The 20,898-nt window shown below is 38.0% G+C and overlaps 1 protein-coding gene across 1 annotated transcript; it reads right to left on the minus strand.

Moving 5' to 3' along the window:
- Window positions 1–306: 306 nt before the first annotated feature.
- LOC130706605 (low-density lipoprotein receptor-related protein 12-like) lies at window positions 307–20,898 on the minus strand. The gene is made up of 6 exons (XM_057539282.1): window positions 20,817–20,898; window positions 12,581–12,704; window positions 10,141–10,343; window positions 7,528–8,629; window positions 6,121–6,253; window positions 307–1,701 (listed from the first exon to the last, which is right to left on the minus strand). Exons 1-6 carry the CDS (start codon window positions 20,896–20,898, stop codon window positions 835–837), a joined length of 2,511 nt encoding a protein of 836 aa, XP_057395265.1. The 3' UTR covers window positions 307–834.

Below are 20,898 nucleotides of genomic sequence, written 5' to 3' on the forward strand. Positions count from 1 at the left end.
GTATCAGGGAAAGACATTACCAGTTGGAACTTATCTTGTACAATTTTTGTACATATTTTATAAAGTTCAAGATTTAATGCATAGTAGAATATCTTTATCCGCTTAATTCTGTCCTTAAATAGAGATAAAAAAAGAAATGATTTGGGCTTTTTACCATTTGGTTTGTACCATATTAGAGTATTAAAGTCAACATTAGAAAATTTATAAGAGTTTTGTTTTTGCCATTAATTTATCTAACTCTATCTAAATTTCACATCACTGCATGTTAAACATGAGAAAAAATTTTAGACAGTTTTTTTCCCTTTGACAAGCTCATATTATGAAATCTAATAATGTTTAAACAGATGTTATACAAATAAAAACAGGTGAGAATAAGGACTTTTTCTCTTTTTATATTAACAACCTTAACATCTAGTATATTAAGTTACAAGATGTATTGGCAAAAGCATAAAGGGTTCAATTAAAAGAAGGTATTATTTTGAACAAAGAAACGTTTTAACATAGGATAGATAGAAACTGACAGTCAAATGAGTTTCTGCAGCCATATCTCTACTGCGAACTACAGTACCAGGATGAAAACAATTAGAAACAAATGGAAGAACATTATTGAACAATCTGAATACATAATGCATTTTTAGCTGCTAAAATAGTAAACTCTAAAGTTTATAGAGTTACAGGTGTTTAATTTAAGCATGCAGGCTAACATATGATAGTAAGAAATCACCCTGCATCTTTTTTCTTTTTAAATTAAAACTAGTTTAATTGTAAAGTTCCAAAACAATGAATGGATATTGCTCCAACTTGTATCCAATCTCCCTGACGGGATTCTTGTACCTAACAAAGTAACAAAGCTTCATCATCACCCGTTTCATTTTTCAGCATTGCTTCTAAGCAAGAGTCTGGTATCTGGGCAGTGTGGACAATACCGCAGCGCTCACAGGGGCCATCGCGATTACTTGGTCTTACTCCAGGGTCTGCTGCACTATATGGTTGTCTGAACCTTTGCCCTTGATCTGAGGCAAGATCAAGAAGAGGTCTGGAACAGTCATTCGCGTCAAAGTCTGACGCTCCTTCAGAAACTGGAATCAGCATTTCGACATCATCATCTTCTTCTCTTCCATTTACCCCATTATCAAGTTGTCTCAAAGGGCTCTGGTTCTGACTTACGGAGCGTGATCGCCCTAATGTAAAACGTACCCAACGTAGCCCCTGAGTCATACGACTTAGCGCACTTGTGAGCTGGTGACGCGCCGGACTCACACTTGGGGGTTCCGCACTTGTCACATCCCGTCCGGTTTCTGTGTGACCACCTCGGGTATTCTGAGTGGAGGAACTTCCACTTGCTCCCACTGTTGCTTCTACCGCTGTTGTGGGAGGGATTTTTTGAGGCAAAGGAGCTGCAACCCCGCCAGATGCTCCTACCGTATCTCTTCTCTCATTTTCTGTGTCTGTGTCGTCAGATTCCACAGAAAACAAACTTCTGTGAGTATGATTTCTTTCAGGTTCTCTGTTGGTACTCTGACTAGGGGCAACCTCATCCCCATCTGCTGAGACCAGAGCCAATGACCCTGAATGGCGTGATCTTGCAAAATTAAAAATACGATTCCAGATGTTGCTGGATCTGCCTGCCATAGGAAGTCTGATTGAAGTAAATCCAAGCTGAGACCGTACAGCTAGCCTCAGGTTTTCCAAAACAGAAGCCTGCGGAAAAAAACAAAGAAAGAAAGAAAGACAGACAGAAAAGATCTTAAAACAGCTAACAACGAGGTATTAAGATGGAAAACACCCTTCTATTCAGCATGTGTTGTGGATGAAAGTTCTATTACTCATTTTACGGTCTATGGAGGATGAATTAAATTCTCTCATCGATACAGGTTCACCTCACTCCAGAATCTAACCTATAACTTGAACCACTGTTCACTGTGTTTAAGATTTTCTCGATACTTCATTTTATATATGAACTTTAAAATGATGTTTAATGCCAATTACAACAGCAATTTTATTTCAAAACTTCACATAGTAATCCAATCCTAGAAATGCACCAAAGATGGAAAATAAAAGTATTTGATACTTCTTTAGCTACGAAGATAGAAGAATCTCTACAATAATTCTCTAAATGACCTAAAGGAGTGTGAAAACTAGGCTGTTTGTTTTTCTGTTTTAACACAGCACAAGTTAGACTTGATTTACAAGGATGAAACCTTCCAAAACATGTAAAAATTATATCTCACAGTTGGTTCTCAAGGATTTGTTGAATGAGTGGATATTGAGGATATCCATAAATTGAGGATATCCATAAATAAATATCCATAAATATTTATTATAAATAAATACAAATTTATTTATATTGTCATAAACAAAGGAATTACTGTATTTGTAATGCAGCACAGGAAACAAAAAGCCAAAGAAATTAACTTGTTTATAGCCCTATTCAATGGTATCTGAGACATTTGGGTTCCTTCTCAATCTTAAAGATTTAAGTCTTGGGCTTCCCTGGTGGCGCAGTGGTTGAGAATCTGCCTGCTAATGCAGGGGACACGGGCTCGAGCCCTGGTCTGGGAAGATCCCACATGCCAAGGAGCAACTGGGCCCGTGAGCCACAACTACTGAGCCTGCGCATCTGGAGCTTGTGCTCCGCAACAAGAGAGGCCGCGATAGTGAGAGGCCCGCGCACCGCGATAAAGAGTGGCCCCCGCTTGCCGCAGCTAGAGAAAGCCCTTGCACAGAAACGAAGACCCAACACAGCCAAAAATAAATAAATAAATAAATAAATAAATAATAAAAATAAAGGAATTCCTTTAAAAAAAAAAGATTTATGTCTTATTTTCTACAGCTTCATGTTAAACATAAATTATAACCTTATTCTTTGAAAATTGGTGATTTTTAATTAGTGCATATGGGAGGTGACCATATTGCCCAACTGAAAGAAAAATCATCTAGATTTTCTTTTTTCTAGATGAATGAATATCGGAATTAAAAAAAAAAAAAACTACAGTATTTACAAAAACAGTCTTTAAGCTCCAGCTAGTGGTTACAAAAAGGAGTAATCAAACTTGGAACAAACACAGCTTTCATCAATCTGGCATTTAGTATTTAAAATACAGTATTTCCAAGAAACAATGGTGAATTGATATACTCCCTTTCAAAAGGTGATACAGTTTCCCTCCGCCAAAATGAATGGCTCTTGCCTATCCCCCCACAGAAAAAAGGAAGGGAAGAGAATAAGAAGATGTGATAACATATGTTTTCCATCTCTGTTTGTGACTGGTATTGAAGTAAATCCAAGCTGATACCGTACAGCTAGCCTCAGGTTTTCCATATAGATTTGTGATTTCCATATACACCCTTTGAACATAATCCCTGGAATATAATTCACAGAAAGCTAAGAAGCTACTATTACAGGAATATTTCATAGTCTAGCCTTAGTAAATAACAGATTGCCAATAAGAAATCTGAATATCAGCACATAAAATTTACTATATAAATGAGTAAGAGTTTTCACCAATTGGGAATGTAACTATAAACTAACTGAAAAAAAAAAAAAAAAGTGGCTCACATCCCTATGAACTCCATAGAGTTGGTCCTCCTCATTTGGCATTCACGTTCTAAGGCTTTGTGTGAGCACTGTCATTAAATCCAGCAATGAATACAAGGCTCTTCAGATATCCTCCACTTTTATGCAGCTGCCACCCACAATGCCTTCAGCACACTTCAAAGCCGACTTTAACAGTATAGTCTGTCAGTGAGATGAAGCTCTCTACTGGCTTCAAAGTCTGTTTAATTAAATGATTGCCAATTTAACATTAGATTCTACAAGGGGATCTCATGATTGTTTTAGGAATAATTTTATATACTTCTTCCATTTATGAAGCAGAAGAAAAGGATTCTTCAGAAAGGATCGCTATTTTGAATGAGTTGGTAATCAGAAGATTATTTTTCTTTTAAAAAACAAATAAGGAAATTTGATAATTTATTACCAAAAGTTTCAAACATAAGAGTGTAATCTCATTAACTGAATAAAATCTAGTTTACCATTTGCAAACATATTTTATTTTAAAACTTTGTTGAAGCAGAATTCCCTCACAAGGGTAAATTATAACCCTACAAAAATGCTGTAGTAGGTAGTAAAGAATTGAAACCTTACCCAAAGTGAGGTCTGACCTTTGCCCTTTACTTCTGGGATGAGACCTCAGACCTTGGAATGTCAGCTTTGACAGGAGTGTCATTGCATGGAGACTTGGGCCAGCCAGAGAGTAGCACCGCGTTTTCGGTGGAGGCTCTGAGCCACACCAATGTGATGTAGCGTGGGAGAGTTGAGTCAGCAGAATCAGTCAACCTCTGGAGAGGCTAGAGACTGGGATCAGCCACGTGTGCAATTAATCATGCCTATGTGATGGAGCTCCAGTAAAAACCCTGGACACCGAGTTTGGGTGAGCTCCCCTAGTTGGCAATGTTTCGTGCATACTGTCACACACCTGTGTCGAGAGAATAACACTGTCCTGACTTTATGGGGAGAAGACAATTGGAAGGGTCGTGTTTGGTACCCTCCTGAACCCTGTCCTACGTGTCTCTTCCTTTGGCTGATTTAATCTGGATCCTTTCCCAGCAATAATAGTTACACCAGCTTATACTATTAAGTAAAACAGCTTTCAATGAGTTCTCAGTCCTTCTAGTGAATTATCAAACCTGAGGATGGTTTGGGAGCCCCGGAACTTAAAATTGGTTTTAGAAGTAAGGGCTGTCTTGTGTGGACTGTGCCCCCTCTAACTTCACAGTTGACTAACCTCTTGAAGGTAGCCTCAGGATATAGGGGTGGGGTGATACATGGTGGAGTGAGTGGATGGAATTAACCATCCTCTGAATTCCTACCTAAAAAGAACCCTTCCCCATGGCAGGGACAACAATATATAAAAGCCACAATGTAGGTTTTTCCTATGTTGCACACAAAATTCCAACCAGTGGAAGTTCTGAATTACTTACTTAGCAAATTACATCAAATTCTCACAAAGATTTCCTAAAAGACTCAAATAAGATGACCCACTGTAATTGGAAACCTATTTAACAAAAAGGAAACGGTCTTTCATTTTGAACAGAATTAAATTACTGGGAAAACAATGTTCATCAATTTTTCTTAATTCTGATACTGGGAACAACTTTTAGAAATGATTCTGGATGAATTTACATTTTAAATGTAGAAACCTTAATGCCCTTAAGAACCCTGGGCACAATTGTAAGCATTGAAAAAGAAATTAAAAAACAAATTGCAGGGAACTATATTTGATATCTTATAATAATCTATTATGGAAAAGAATCTGAAAAAGAATATATATATATATATGTATAACTGGATCACTTTAATGTACACCCGAAGTAAAAAATCACTCACAAAAATTTAAAGAATTCAGAAACATTAATAAAGAATGAGTTACTATTTAAAGAAAATGATATGAATTTTTAAGCACTGTAAAATCCAGCTGTGAAGAAGTTTTCTCTCAAGTCAGGTAGAAATGTTAACTTAATTTCAACAACTTTTATTTTAATCTAGCATGTTACTAATCTATTACTAAGCATATCAACTTTAGTAGTTCTTTTTAAATCTTTGAAATAGTTCAAGTAGAAAATAAGCTGTCAAACTTTACTTTTGAATTTTAACGCACTAAATTATCCTAAACAGTAAAATGCTTAAGAATCACCTAACCAAATCAGAAGTAAAGAATGAAAAGTAGACTTCTGAATGTGTTAAAATACAATGAAACAATTAGAGTTGACCCTTGAACAACATGGGCTTGAAATGCACGGGTCCACTTATATGTGGATTTTTTTCAATAGCAAATACTATAGTACTACATGATACATGGTTGGTTGAATTTATGGATGTTGAGCCCCAGACACAGAGGTCTGACTAGAAAGTTACATGTGAATTTTCACCTGCACGGAGGGTGGGTGTCCCTAGCCCCCTCGTTGTTCAGGGGTCAACTGTATAATTTCAAATCCTCCATATATTTAATTCTTAACTTGACTGCAAAAATTCTGACACAGTCAAGGATACTTTACCATTATATACAAGAATAGATTTCATTTTAAGAGGTACAGAAAGACAAATAATAAGTTGCAACATACCTGATTAGGTGGACAAACAGGAAAATCTTCAACTGGTGGAATTAAACCCTGAGCAATCAATTGTCCATAAGAGGGAGGAGCTTCTCTTCTTAACAATTCTGCTTCCACTCTGGACAACTGTGTTTCAAATGATCTTTGAGAGAAACAGGGGGATGAAAAGGATTTTAAAAAAAGGCAAGCCAAAACAGTAATTTTTAAATTATCAACAATTAAAACAATCTGAATTTTAATATACTTGTTCATTTGTAAAGCTTACTTAGCCAACATTTGATGAGTATCTATACTACCCTACACTGAGAACACAAAGATGAAGCAGACAGTTTAGTCTCATGCGGTTTTACACTAGGGGTCTGGATCACTAAGTTTTAATAAATTAGATATCCCCGTAAAAGATAAAAGTACTAGATCTTTAAACCCCTAAGAACATAGGGGCTTGAGACTTGAGGTGAAAGTATTTGAAAATTCTTAGAAGACACTTTATTCATCAAGTCCGACACATTTACTTTTCAGATAAGGAAAAGAGTGAAATGAGTCACCAAAACCCTTTCTGGAATAACTTGTTCTTAAACTCAAGACCTCTGGTCTTCATTGTACTCTTATGTTGCAATGTAGTAAAACATTTTCTGGCCATTTATACTGAACCAAAGATAAGATGCACTTGGTTATTGTGATACTGTGCATCTATTCTTAGCTGTCTGGTATGTGACTTCTTTGTTGTATCTATCATTTGTAATTCTCCTGGGACTGACGGTCATGGTCTCCACAGGAGCTTTCTAGAAGGCCCCTCTGCCATCAACTTCTCCCAGGTCCAGTCTCTCCTCTACCACACAAAAGACAGCTCTCCCTGAAGGCCACCCTTTAACGCTGAACCACTTCTTAACTGAGATCTTCGACTTTTATACCACTTTATTTTATAGCTCTTACAACATTTATATTTTTTGTCATCTAATTCTACCCAACAGTTCCTTCCTTCTAACTGTAAACTGCCCATGAGATTACTCCTATGCATTTCTCTATTCACCTGTATAATGCTTTCAACACAGAAGGTTCTCAAATATCTGGAATTGTTGAATTAATATTTATAAAAACCGAGGTTAAAGAGCAACCACCGAGAATTACAGCTTGCAAAATTCCTGTAAGACAGATTAACCTGAAAACAGGAACTGATAAATACTGATTGGCTTTTCTCACCTCATAACTCTTAGTATTTATTTGTTTTTTAATGTTCTTATTAGGTTTTTGAGTCATAGGCTTTTCATAGTCATTTTATAAATCATAAGAAGTATTTATTTCTCAACAATATTACAAAAATATATTGCTAATCTCATTAAAAAATGTGTTGTAAATATTTGGGCCACGCTTTTACTGTAGAGAGCATAAGCACTATAGTTTTGTCTTGATACTGACCTTCGTTCAAACATTCTCAGAGAATAAAGCTTACAAGTACATCCCAAGGCAATGACCAGTAACAGGCCACAGATAAGGCTGCCTATGACGGCTGCAGTTATGACTCGGGTAGGCACGATTACCGGGCAATTCTCCTCGTCGCTGCCATCGCCACAGTCGTCCTGAGAGTCACACACCCAGCTTTCAAACACACAACGATTGTTTTTACAATGAAAATTTCCTGGCTGGCCAAAAAAGCAGTTTTTTTCATCGGAGCCATTTGGGCAATGATTCTGGTAGTTGCAGCGATCAGAACGAGGGTAACAGACGCCGTTCCGGGAACATGGGAACTCTTCCTTTTGGCACATGGTACAATTGATTTCATCCCTTCCGTTTGGGCAATGCCAATACCCATCACAGCGCTGCTGCCCCGTATAACACCCCCAGTTCCCTCCGCAGGGTATTTCCCATGGCAAACAGAAGCCGTCTACTTGGTAAGTAGCATTAAATCCCCTGGCAGCGTTGACTTTATCGGCACAGAAATGTACCCTTATCTGTCCAGAAGAAGACACGACAGTGAGAGGCGCATGAGAATCAAAAGCAGTTAACACACGCAAAAGCTTGTGTGGATTCTCCTCTAATCCATCGTATATTTTGACATCATCACCATAACCAGTACCATCCAGTTTAAAGTCAGTGAAGCGTAAGATGACTTTGCGATGATCACCGTCTATTAACCAGGTGCAATTGCTTCCAGGAGGATAAAAGTCTGGATAATTGGGAGAATTAAAAGTACCATAAAAAGATTTTAACCACTGCCCACAAGTTGGCACATCACAGTCTATCTCGTCTCCAAGGTCAAGGCAGTCAATGTTCCCATCACATTGTAAAGATTCGGGGAGGCAAGTGTAAACTTTGGTAAACCGAGATAGACACTGGAACTGGTTGTAAGCACAGGGTTGGAAAGCGGCCGATGTTGCAGGATTCACTTCTTTGGCACAGATCTCTTCATCAGAACTATCTCCACATTCGTCCATGTTATTGCATTTCCAGGCTGCTGGTATACACTTTCCATTACCACAACGAAACTGGTCACAAGCACAGTTTGGTTCCTCAGATTTCCCTGGGAGGACATTGGGAGGAGGGAGATGGAGAGATAAGGAGGAAAAAACATACTCTTTAAAGGGTATGTAACAGCAAGTGGCATTTTTATCATAAATGTTGATTAGCCCAAATGATAGTTGGGCTTGATCAAAAATAGGTTAAACTCTAATGACAAATTAATATTGGCTTACTGATTACTCAACAATTTATTAAACACTTATGATTTGTTCCATGAAGATCTCTACAGCTGATCTAAAGAGAAAAGACCAATCCTGTTTTTGCAGAAGCTATTTTACTGCAGAACATTTAGTAAAGTGATGTAAGATATATAAGTTAGTAGGATGTATTGCCTAAGAATTTCAAATACTGTATTGTATAAACATTTTGCAATGAAGAAAAACTCCTCTATAATAATCACCTTTTCAAATCCAGTTTTAATATTCTTTTTGAGTTGTTTATATATATTATATATATATATATATATATATATACACATACACACAATATTTTGCTTTGTGTATCATAGCATATTTTGCAAGCCCATTATTTAGACTCAAATTTTTGCTAAGATTATCATAAGTTAACTTTATTCTATTTCTAACATTTCATGTAACCACAACATGGTACTTCCATTTTATAATTTCTATTGTTTTAATACAACTGCAAAATATTTTATGAATCTGAGCTAAAGGTATAAATTTACTCAACAAAACAGTAGGGGGAAGAAGAGAGAAAAGAATTGAAATGTTTATAGAATTCTGATTATCTTAGTGGACTACCTTAAATATATAACAATAATGAGGTAGGGAAAGAAAACCAAACATTAGATTCCTACAGTCCACACTGATGATGTCGGCCAATGCTTACCTCTCCATTAACAACTTTTATTTACTGGCAAATAGGTGACAGAAAATGTGCTTCAGCACCTAAGTAAATATTACAAAGACTGTGCTTTTAATAAAAAAGAGAAAAAGCAGCATATGTTGCTAAAGGAGACCATGTAATTTCAGAAAATGTAAAATGATTTTCAGCAAAAATTTACATCACTCTAATGCTCTGAGTTCTTCATATTTGTATGATCTGCTCACTCTTTTTGGATAAAGTTTAAGAATTAGCATAAGAAGACTTCTGATACTACAAACTACGAAAGTGAAATTGATTGTCTTTTCTTTGAAGGTGTCAAGACAAGGGTAATGCACACACAAAAATACATTCTGAAGTAACTTGCAGGATACTGGTAAACACTTGAGGGGAAAAAGTTCCTTTTAAAATAAACGTATTCAAAATATTTAAAAAGAAAACTGACCTTAGTTTGTAAAATTAATCATTTTATTAGGATTATACAAAATGCCTTTTGGAGACCCGGATCTACGGCACCTGAACCTTTAGCCTCTAATTCCTCAATCTCAGCTGCCTTGAGGATTGAGTCACAATTAAATGGACATTGTTTAGAAGGCGAGTCCCAAAGTGACTGAGCAGTAAATACTATAGAATTCTGTTCCATATCTTTCTTCTTATTTAAAAACACACCTGAAAAGTATGCCAGTCTGAAACCCTTCCTAGAGATACTGTCATCGGAATGGAACCTGATCCAGACGTGGTCTTGTGAAGGAATATATGGTGGTGGGATTGTAGAACCACAGGCTCTGTAGCTTTCAATATTCTTGTATGTTTCTATCGTCAACCAGTCCAAACTGCATCTTCTGGACCCTTGAATATCAAAATCCTGAAAACTACAAATAAAAAGTCAGAAAAGGCTACTGAAAAGGAAATTTTGGAAAAAAATTTCATTAATAATACAAAGTAACTGAGGACTTTATTATAAGCCTCCATATATTCACTGATTATCCTGGCTCTTCTAGGCCCACGACTATATCATCAGCAAATAATAATACTGCTTCTGTGTTCCTAACATTTACATCTCTTTCCCAGATTCCAGAACAATACCTCTTCATAAGTAACATGAAATTCCAAAAAAACGCTAAAAAACAGGAGACAGTTGGCACGATGTTTCTTTTTCTTCTCCCTGTGTGTGTTTAGGAAGGACCACTTCTAATTCTTAGCACCCTAAATTGTTCTCTGTTTGAACCACTCCATAATTCGATGAACTGAAAGACATAGAGGAAGTCTGCCTTCTCTAGATTAGACTGGATCATCTGCTTGCTTAATGAGTTTACAGCTTACATTTTCAGGAGACCAAATAGCAAACCTGAGCCAAGTAAAAAAGTTAAAAATGAACAAACAAAAAACTTCTTCAGTGAAAAGTCCCTGAGTTTGGGAATACTTTTCTACATAAATGATTTATAACCAAACGTTATCTTGTAGTTCATAAAATCTGGGCATGAATAAAGGGCAGAAAAGTCAAATAAGAAGCACATACAAAATTAGCCAGTGCTATGAAAAAAGAAAAAACAAAATAGCATTTTCTACTAACATGTCTCACCGAAAAGTGAGATTCCTGCCTTAAACCAAGTGATGATAAAGTTAATTATCCAAGGATTATTGTACCAGGATATTTCCTCTTTAAATATTCTGGGGGCTTCCCTGGTGGCACAGTGGTTGAGAATCTGCCTGCCAATGCAGGGGACATGGGTTCGAGCCCTGGTCTGGGAGGATCCCACATGCCGCGGAGCAACTAGGCCCGTGAGCCACAATTACTGAGCCTGCGCGTCTGGAGCCTGTGCTCCGCAACAAGAGAGGCCACGATAGTGAGAGGCCCACGCACCGCGATGAAGAGTGGCCCCCGCTTGCCACAACTAGAGAAAGCCCTCGCGCAGAAATGAAGACCCAACACAGTCATAAATAAATAAATAAACAAATACTTTAAATATTCTGAGTAACTGTAACAAAGGCTGACAATTTGACTGCTTCCAGTTTTTCACTATTGTGAACAATGCTGGAATCCTTATACATGTTCTCTCCACACACACATAAGCAAGTATTTCTCTAGGACAAATTTTTCTAGAAGTAGAATTGCTAGGTCAAAAGACACAATTCCACTTTAAATTTGATAGCAACACTGAGAAAAATGTTTATACCAACTCACAATTCCACCAAGTGCGTATGAAAAAGCACCTTATACCCCACAACTCTGGCAAAATGCAACATTTTATTTCTAAAGATTTGTTGCCAGTTAGGTGGATAAAAGAGATTTATCATTGTTCTAGTTTGCATTTCCTTATTTATTGAAATTGAAACACTTTTTCCTATGTTTATTAGCTATTTCTATTTCTTTTTCTGTGAATCACCTTGTTATATCCTTCGTACCTTACAATTTGTTCTTATTTAAGAGCTCTTTATATAGTATAAACGTGTATCTATTTGGGGCATGTATGTTATGCAAGATATATGCAGATCCACTCAAACCCTCATTCTCTCCAATAGTTGGTGCTGTCAGTCTTTCTTAATGGTATCTTTTACTGAGAAGTTTTTTTTTTTTTTTTTAAGTATAGTTGACTTACAATAGTATATTAGTTTCAGGTGTACAACACACTGATTCGATGTTTTTACAGCTTATACACCATATAAAGTTATTATTGCATATTGGCTATATTCCCCTGTGCTGCACATTACATCCTTGTAACTTATTTTTTTTTTAATTTTATTTTATACATAGTAGTCTGTACCTCTTAATACCCCTCACCTATCTTGTCCCTCTCCTTGATCTCTGTATCTGTGAGTCTGTTTCTGTTTTGTTATATTCGTTAATGTGTTTTATTTTTCAGATTCCATATAAACTAAAAACATACAGTATTTGTCTTTCTCTGTCTGACTTATTTCACGAAGCGTAATACCCTGTAGGGCCATCCATGTTGTTGCAAATGGCAAAATTTCACTCTTTTTTTATAGCTGAGAAATATTCCATTATATCACATCTTCTTTATCCACTTATCTGTTGATGGATACTTAGGTTGCTTCCATGTCTTGGCTACTATAAGTAATGCTGCTATGAACACTGGGATGCATATACCTTTTCAAATTTCTTTTTTCATTTTCTTTGGATATGAAGAGTGGAACTGCTGGATCGTCTGGTAATTCTATTTTTAATTTTTTGAGGAACCTGCGTACTGCTTTCCATAGTGGCTGTGCTGAATGGGAGAAGATATTTACAAATGATATGTCCAATAAGGGGTTAATAATCCAAAATATACAAAGAACTCATACAACTCAATATCAAAAAAAACAAACATCCCAATTAAAATATGCACAGAGGATCTGAACATACATTTTTCCAAAGAAGACACACAGATGCCAATAGGCACATGAAAAGATGCTCAACATTGCTAATCATCAGGGAAATACAACTCAAAACCACAATGAGATATCACCTCACATCTGTCAGAATGGTTACTATCAAAGCCATGTTGGCAAGGATGTGGAGAAAAGGGAACCTTTGTGCACTGTTGGTGGAGACGTAAACTGGTGTAGCCACTATGGAAAACAGTACGGAGATTCCTCAAAAAATTAAAAATAGAACTACCATATGATCCAGCAATTCCACTCCTAGGTATTTACTGGAAGAAAAAAACACTAATTAGAAAACATATATGCACCCCAATTTTCATTGCAGCATTATTTACAAAAGACAAAATATGGAAGTAATCAAAGTGTCCTTTAATAAACTTTTTTTTTCACACACACACACTGTATTTTATTTTTACAAGAGATAAATAGACTGACACCAAGCATTGTACATGGATGACCACAACAAAAGCAACAATGATTGCAATTACCAAACATGAAACACACTCATACTATGTCATAATATTGACATTCAGTCCAGTAATCCTCCACTGTAACAGCTCCTTTACTTTGCAGTGAAAATTGATTTGTATATTCTTTGCCTCTGAGTCCTTGTGGGATTTTTTTTTTTTAATTCAGACAGAAAGTCACAAAAATTATACTCATCCTCATCAGTTCACTCAGTCCCATGTAATTAATTTTTTTTTCATCTTGATCTTTTGTTAGCACTTTTATGAGTTCATCAGTTTTTCATTAGAGTTCTGAAAATGCTTATTCATTCAGTTCAGCAGTACAGTCAGTTACCAGAAACCTGTACTTGTCAGAGTCTTTTCCATGAATTTCTTGAAGATGAAACCCTTTTATAGGAACATATTTGCAAAATCATCAGAGTACACCCAGAACTGTCTGTAAATGACAAAACACTTAAAAATGACCACGGTTAAAGATTTAATGAAAGTTCATAATAATGCAGTTGACAAGAAAATTAGTTATTTCTGAGATATACATTTTAAAGTAATAACTAGGATTATTACTTATAACATTATACCAGAACATATAAGATTTTTAGAAATTTCATGTAATGTCTGAAACATTTATATGAACATATTTCCATACATATTTCCATACAAATACAAATATAAGATTTTGAGAAATTTCATGTAATGTCTGAAACATTTATATTAACATATTTCCATACAAATAACCCAATGAAAGTTTAGTATTAGTTGTTTTGTTTGTTTTTTTTATACTGCAGGTTCTTATTAGGCATCAATTTTATACACATCAGTGTATACATGTCAATCCCAATCGCCCAATTCAGCACACCACCATCCCCACCTCACCGCAGTTTCCCCCCCTTGGTGTCCATATGTCCATTCTCTACATCTGTGTCTCAACTTCTGCCCTGCAAACTGGCTCATCTGTACCATTTTTCTAGGTTCCACATACATGCATTAATATACGATATTTGTTTTTCTCTTTCTGACTTACTTCACTCTGTATGACAGTCTCTAGATCCATCCACGTCTCTACAAATGACTCAATTTCGTTCCTTTTTATGGCTGAGTAATATTCCATTGTATATATGTACTACAACTTCTTTATCCATTCGTCTCTTGATGGGCATTTAGGTTGCTTCCACGACCTGGCTATTGTAAATAGTGCTGCAATGAACATTCAGGTGCATGTGTCTTTTTGAATTACGGTTTTCTCTGGGTATATGCCCAGTAGTGGGATTGCTGGGTCATATGGTAATTCTATTTTTAGTTTTTTAAGGAACCTCCATATTGTTCTCCATAGTGGCTGTATCAATTTACATTCCCACCAACAGTGCAAGAGGGTTCCCTTTTCTCCACACCCTCTCCAGCATTTGTTGTGTGTAGATTTTCTGATGATGCCCATTCTAACCTGGTATGAGGTGATACCTCATTGTAGTTTTGATTTGTATTTCTCTAATAATTAGTGATGTTGAGCATCTTTTCATGTGCTTCGTGGCCGTCTGTATGCCTTCTTTGGAGAAATGTCTATTTAGGTCTTCTGCCCATTTTTGGATTGGGGTGTTTGTTTCTTTAATATTGAGCTGAATGAGCTGTTTATATATTTTGGAGATTAATCCTTTGTCCGTTGATTCATTTGCAAATATTTTCTCCCATTCTGAGGGTTGTCTTTTCGTCTTGTTTATGGTTTCCTTTGCTGTGCTAAAGCTTTGAAGTTTCATTAGGTCCCACTTGTTTATTTTTGTTTTTATTTCCAATACTCTAGGAGGTGGATCAAAAAAGATCTTGCTGTGATTTATGTCAAAGAGTGTTCTTCCTATGTTTTCCTCTAAGAGTTTTATAGTGTCCAGTCTTATATTTAGGTCTCTAATCCATTTTGAGTTTATTTTTGTGTATGGTGTTAGGGAGTATTCTAATTTCATTCTTTTACATGTAGCTGTCCAGTTTTCCCAGCACCACTTATTGAAGAGACTGTCTTTTCTCCATTGTCTATCTTTGCCTCCTTTGTCATAGATTAGTTGACCATAGGTGCGTGGGTTAATCTCTGGGCTTTCTATCTTGTTCCATTGATCTATGTCTCTGTTTTTGTGCCAGTACCATATTGTCTTGATTACTGTAGCTTTGTAGTATAGTCTGAAGTCAGGGAGTCTGATTCCTCCAGCTCCATTTTTTTGCCTCAAGACTGCTTTGGCTATTCGGGGTCTTTTCTGTCTCCATACAAATTTTAAGATGATTTGTTCTAGCTCTGTAAGAAATGGCATTGGTAATTTGATAAGGATTGCATTGAATCTGTAGATTGCTTTGGGTAGTATACTCATTTTCACAATGTTGATTCTTCCAATCCAAGAACATGGTATATCTCTCCATCTGTTGGTATCATCTTTAATTTCTTTCATCAGTGTCTTATAGTTTTCTGCATACAGGTCTTTTGTCTCCCTAGATAGGTTTATTCCTAGGTATTTTATTCTTTTTGTTGCAATGGTAAATGGGAGTGTTTCCATAATTTCTCTTTCAGATTTTTTCATCATTAGTGTATAGGAATGCAAGAGATTTCTGTGCATTAATTTTGTATCTTGCAACTTTACCATATTCATTAATTAGCTCTAGCAGTTTTCTGGTGGCAGTTTTAGGATTCTCTATGTATCGTATCATGTCATCCGCAAACAGTGACAGTTTTACTTCTTCTTTTCCAATTTGTATTCCTTTTATTTCTTTTTCTTCTCTGATTGCCGTGGCTAGGACTTCCAGAACTATGTTGAATAATAGTGGTGAGAGTGGACATCCTTGTCTCGTTCCTGATCTTAGAGGAAATGCTTTCAGTTTTTCACCATTGAGAATGATGTTTGCTGTGGGTTTGTCATATATGGCCTTTATTATGTTGAGGTAGGTTCCCTCTATGCCCACTTTCTGGAGAGTTTTTTCAGAAATGGGTGTTGAATTTTGTCAAAAGCTTTTTCTGCATCTATTGAGATGATCATATGGTTTTTATTCTTCAGTTTGTTAATATGGTGTATCACATTGATTGATTTGCGTATATTGAAGAATCCTTGCATCCCTGGGATAAATCCCACTTGATCGTGGTGTATGATCCGTTTAATGTGTTGTTGGATTCTGTTTGCTAGTATTTTGTTGAGGATTTTTGCATCTATATTCATCAGTGATATTGGTCTGTAATTTTCTTTTTTTGTAGTGTCGTTGTGTGGTTTTGGTATCAGGGTGATGGTGGCCTCATAGAATGAGTTTGGGAGTGTTCCTTCCTCTGCAATTTTTTGGAAGAGTTTGAGAAGGATGGGTGTTAGCTCTTCTCTAAATGTTTGATAGAATTCACCTGTGAAGCCATCTGGTCCTGGACTTTTGTTTGTTGGAAGATTTTTAAACACAGTTTCAATTTCATTACTTGTGATTGGTCTGTTCATATTTTCTGTTTCTTCCTGGTTCAGTCTTGGAAGGTTATACCTTTCTAAAAATGTGTCCATTTCTTCCAGGTTGTCCATTTTATTGGCATAAAGTTGCTTGTAGTAGTCTCTTAGGATGCTTTGTATTTCTGCAGTGTCTGTTGTAACTTCTCCTTTTTCATTTCTGATTTTATTGATTTGAGTCCTCTCCCTCTTTTTCTTGATGAGTCTGGCTAATGGCTTATCAATTTTATCTTCTCAAAGAACCAACTTTTAGTTTTATTGATCTTTGCTATTGTTTTCTTTGTTTCTATTTCATTTATTTCTGCTCTGATCTTTATGATTTCTTTCCTTCTGCTAACTTTGGGTTTTGTTTGTTCTTCTTTCTCTAGTTTCTTTAGGTGTAAGGTTAGATTGTTTACTTGAGATTTTTCTTGTTTCTTTAGGTAGGCTTGTATAGCTATAAACTTCCCTCTTAGAACTGCTTTTGCTGCATCCCATAGGTTTTGGGTCGTCGTGTTTTCATTGTCATTTGTCTCTAGGTATTTTTTGATTTCCTCTCTGATTTCTTCAGTAATCTCTTGGTTATTTAGTAACGTATTGTTTAGCCTCCATGGGTTTGTCTGTTTTACGTTTTTTTCCCTGTAATTCATTTCTAATCTCATAGCGTTGTGATCCGAAAAGATGCTTGATATGATTTCAATTTTCTTAAATTTACTGAGGCTTGATTTGTGACCCAAGATGTGATCTATCCTGGAGAATGTTCCGTGCGCACTTGAGAAGAACGTGTAATCTGCTGTTTTTGGATGGAATGTCCTATATATATCAATTAAATCTAACTGGTCTATTGTGTCATTTAAAGCTTCTGTTTCCTTATTCATTTTCATTTTGGATGATCTGTCCATTGGTGTAAGTGAGGTGTTAAAGTCCCCCACTATTACTGTGTTACTGTCGATTTCCTCTTTTATAGCTGTTAGCAGTTGCCTTATGTATTGAGGTGTTCCTATGTTGGGTGCATATATATTTATAATTTTTATATCTTCTTCTTGGATTGATCCCTTGATCATTATGTAGTGTCCTTCCTTGTCTCTTGTAACATTCTTTATTTTAAAGTCTATTTTATCTGATATGAGTATAGCTACTCCAGCTTTCTTTTGATTTCCATTTGCATGGAATATCTTTTTCCATCCCCTCACTTTCAGTCTGTATGTGTCCCTAGGTCTAAAGTGGGTCCCTTGTAGACAGCATATATATGGGTCTTGTTTTTGTATCCATTCAGCCAGTCTATGTCTTTTGGTTGGGGCATTTAATCCATTCACGTTTAAGGTAATTATCGATATGTATGTTCCTATGACCATTTTCTTAATTGTTTTGGGTTTGTGTTTGTAGGTCCTTTTCTTCTCTTGTGTTTCCCACTTAGAGAAGTTCCTTTAGCATTTGTTGTAGAGCTGGTTTGGTGGTGCTGAATTCTCGTAGCTTTTGCTTGTCTGTAAAGCTTTTGATTTCTCCATCAAATCTAAGTAAGACCCTTGCCGGGTAGAGTAATCTTGGTTGTAGGTTCTTCCCTTTCATCACTTTAAGTATATCATGCCACTCCCTTCTGGCTTGTAGAGTTTCTGCTGAGAAATCAGCTGTTAACCTTATGGGAGTTCCCTTGTATGTTATTTGTCATTTTTCCCTTGCTGCTTTCAATAATTTTTCTTTGTCTTTAATTTTTGCCACTTTGATGACTATGTGTCTCGGCGTGTTTCTCCTTGGGTTTATCCTGTATGGGACTCTCTGCACTTCCTGGACTTGGGTGGCTATTTCCTTTCCCATGTTAGGGAAGTTTTCTACTATAATCTCTTCAAATATTTTCTCTGGTCCTTTCTCTCTCTCTTCTCCTCCTGGGACCCCTATAATGCGAATGTTGTTGCGTTTAATGTTGTCCCAGAGGACTCTTAGGCTGTCTTCATTTCTTTTCATTCTTTTTTCTTTATCTTGTTCCGCAGCAGTGAATTCCACCATTCTGTCTTCCAGGTCACTTATCCGTTCTTCTGCCTCAGTTATTCTGCTATTGATTCCTTCTAGTGTAGTTTTCATTTCAGTTATTGTATTGGTCATCTCTGTTTGTTTGTTCTTTAATTCTTCTAGGTCTTTGTTAATCATTTCTTGCATCTTCTCAATCTTTGCCTCCATTCTTATTCCGAGGTCCTGGATCATCTTCACTATCATTATTCTGAATTCTTTTTCTGGAAGGTTGCCTATCTCCACTTCATTTAGTTGTTTTTCTGGGGTTTTTTCTTGTTCCTTCATCTGGTACATAGCCCTCTGCCTTTTCATCTTGTCTATCTTTCTGTAACTGTGGTTTTTGGTCCACAGGCTGCAGGATTGTAGTTTTTCTTGCTTCTGCTGTCTGCCCTCTGGTGGTTGAGCCCCAATTCCTCTCTCTTTAAACATAAAGTGATTGGACTTAAAGCAGTGCTTAAAGTTTACTGGTACTATAATCCTTGTTCAAAATTGCTCTGTGGCATAAGCCACAATGCAGTGAATTGTTGACACCTCCAAATCCCAGGGAGGCCCCTGAGTGCTCTCTCAGGAGGAAATTGAGGTCAGGTGTATCTGATGGCCTGTGTGCTCTCTGTGCTCCTGGTGATATGTGGGGGCTTTCAGGCGAGTGCAGTGGGTAGACTCATGGACTCTTAGTCTTGGCTGGGGGAGACAGCACTGTCGGGTTTATGTTTCCACATTTGCCTCCTTTTGTGTTGCCTTTCTCCCAGGTGCATTTAGCCTGATGAGAGGGAAGGAGGAGATGTCGGTAGCTGGGCAGGTGGTTCTCCAGGAGCAAATGTCAGGGACGGTTGTGTGGGCAAGATCCCTAGGCCCCGTCCTGGCAATCTTGCTGTGCACTGAGCAGTCCAGATGAATCGGGTCCTTGACCAGAAGTCCATGAAACTTTTGGCAATCTGGGCAAAATTTGGGATCTGAGGATGGGCTCAGAAATTTCAGCAAGGATTTGGCGGTATCTTACCCTCGGGCTGTTTAAGAGCCCCTGGTTTTGAATGGCATGAAGCACCAGAGAGCCTTTGATCACATTCTATACAGCTGTCCTGTGTGTGGCCCTCCAGCAGCAAACCTTCTCTGCTGTGACCTCAGGGCAGGCCCCATCCGCCCACCCCGAGGCTCCTGCCCTGTGAAACACGAGGGTGTAACGCAGGCTGCTTGTCAGTGCTTGGCTCCTGGCTTGCCTGACGCAAAGTATGGAGCATCTGCTCACCTTGTGCTGGTGCCCTTCCCAGAATCAATGGGCTCACAGCCCAGACATTTATGCTGAGTCTGGGGGCAGCTGTGCCCTGAGAAGCCATGTCTTGTCACTTGGCCCAGGGAGCACCTCCTCAACGGACCACACTTATCATACGGGCCTCCTGCTCTTGCGCCCTCTTGTTTTGTTCTGAGGCAGGTGGTTGTGATGGCCAGTACTGTGGGGTCTTGTGATCTCAGAGCAGACACTGGAGGCTGACTGACCCCACAGAGGTGGACAAGGACGTGGGCTCAGGCGATGGGTCCTTTCTTGGGTTTCTGCCTCTCCTCCCTGACTCCTGACCCTTGCTCTCAAAAGCTCACCTTTCTGTTGTAGTTGCCTCACCAGGGGGCAGTGACGGGCTTTGCCCCGCTGAACTATACCCTCGGGGTAGGTGGCCACAGCCTGGCTTGTCACACTGGGGAAATCCTACACTGGGGAAGTCAGGATTGTGCCTTGCTGGGCTTGGAACCCAGGTAGAAAGGTAGATGGTGTGGGGCTGAGGGACTGATGCCCCTGCCCCAGGGCAGGTGACTTCTCCTGGGAGAGGCTGCCCATGGCCCCCTTTGGCCCCTCGACCCTGCAGAGGTGCTGATACACGCCCCCTGCAGGCCACAGCCTCTGTGCATAGGATCTGCCCCAGTATCACATGAGAAGCCGGGCCCAGGAGCCTCGCTCTCTCTGAGAGCAGCTGGTCATCCCACACTGAGGGGCGTCTTCTCGGACACAGGGCACATAGCTGACCTGCAACTGACATATGGACTCTTCCCTGGGCTTTACCCCTGAATTTACCTCCATTCTTGTCTCCTGTCTCACGGCCCCTGCCTTTTCCCCCAGACACCGGAGATCTCCAGGCTTGGGTGCAGTATGGCAT

Source organism: Balaenoptera acutorostrata (assembly GCF_949987535.1).
Source record: "Balaenoptera acutorostrata chromosome 6 unlocalized genomic scaffold, mBalAcu1.1 SUPER_6_unloc_4, whole genome shotgun sequence".
Lineage (NCBI taxonomy): Eukaryota > Metazoa > Chordata > Mammalia > Artiodactyla > Balaenopteridae > Balaenoptera > Balaenoptera acutorostrata.

What these genes read in the sequence shown, in the direction of transcription:
- LOC130706605 (XM_057539282.1), bottom strand. Translation starts at nt 20,898, where the DNA reads ATGCCATACTGCACCCAAGCCTGGAGATCTCCGGTGTCTGGGGGAAAA. An exon ending in GACAGGAGACAAGAATGGAG is followed by an intron (nt 12,705 to 20,816) that starts GTAAATTCAGGG and finishes ATATCTTCTCCC; the next exon opens with ATTCAGCACAGCCACTATGG. An exon ending in CAGACTGGCATACTTTTCAG is followed by an intron (nt 8,630 to 10,140) that starts GTGTGTTTTTAA and finishes ATGTCCTCCCAG; the next exon opens with GGAAATCTGAGGAACCAAAC.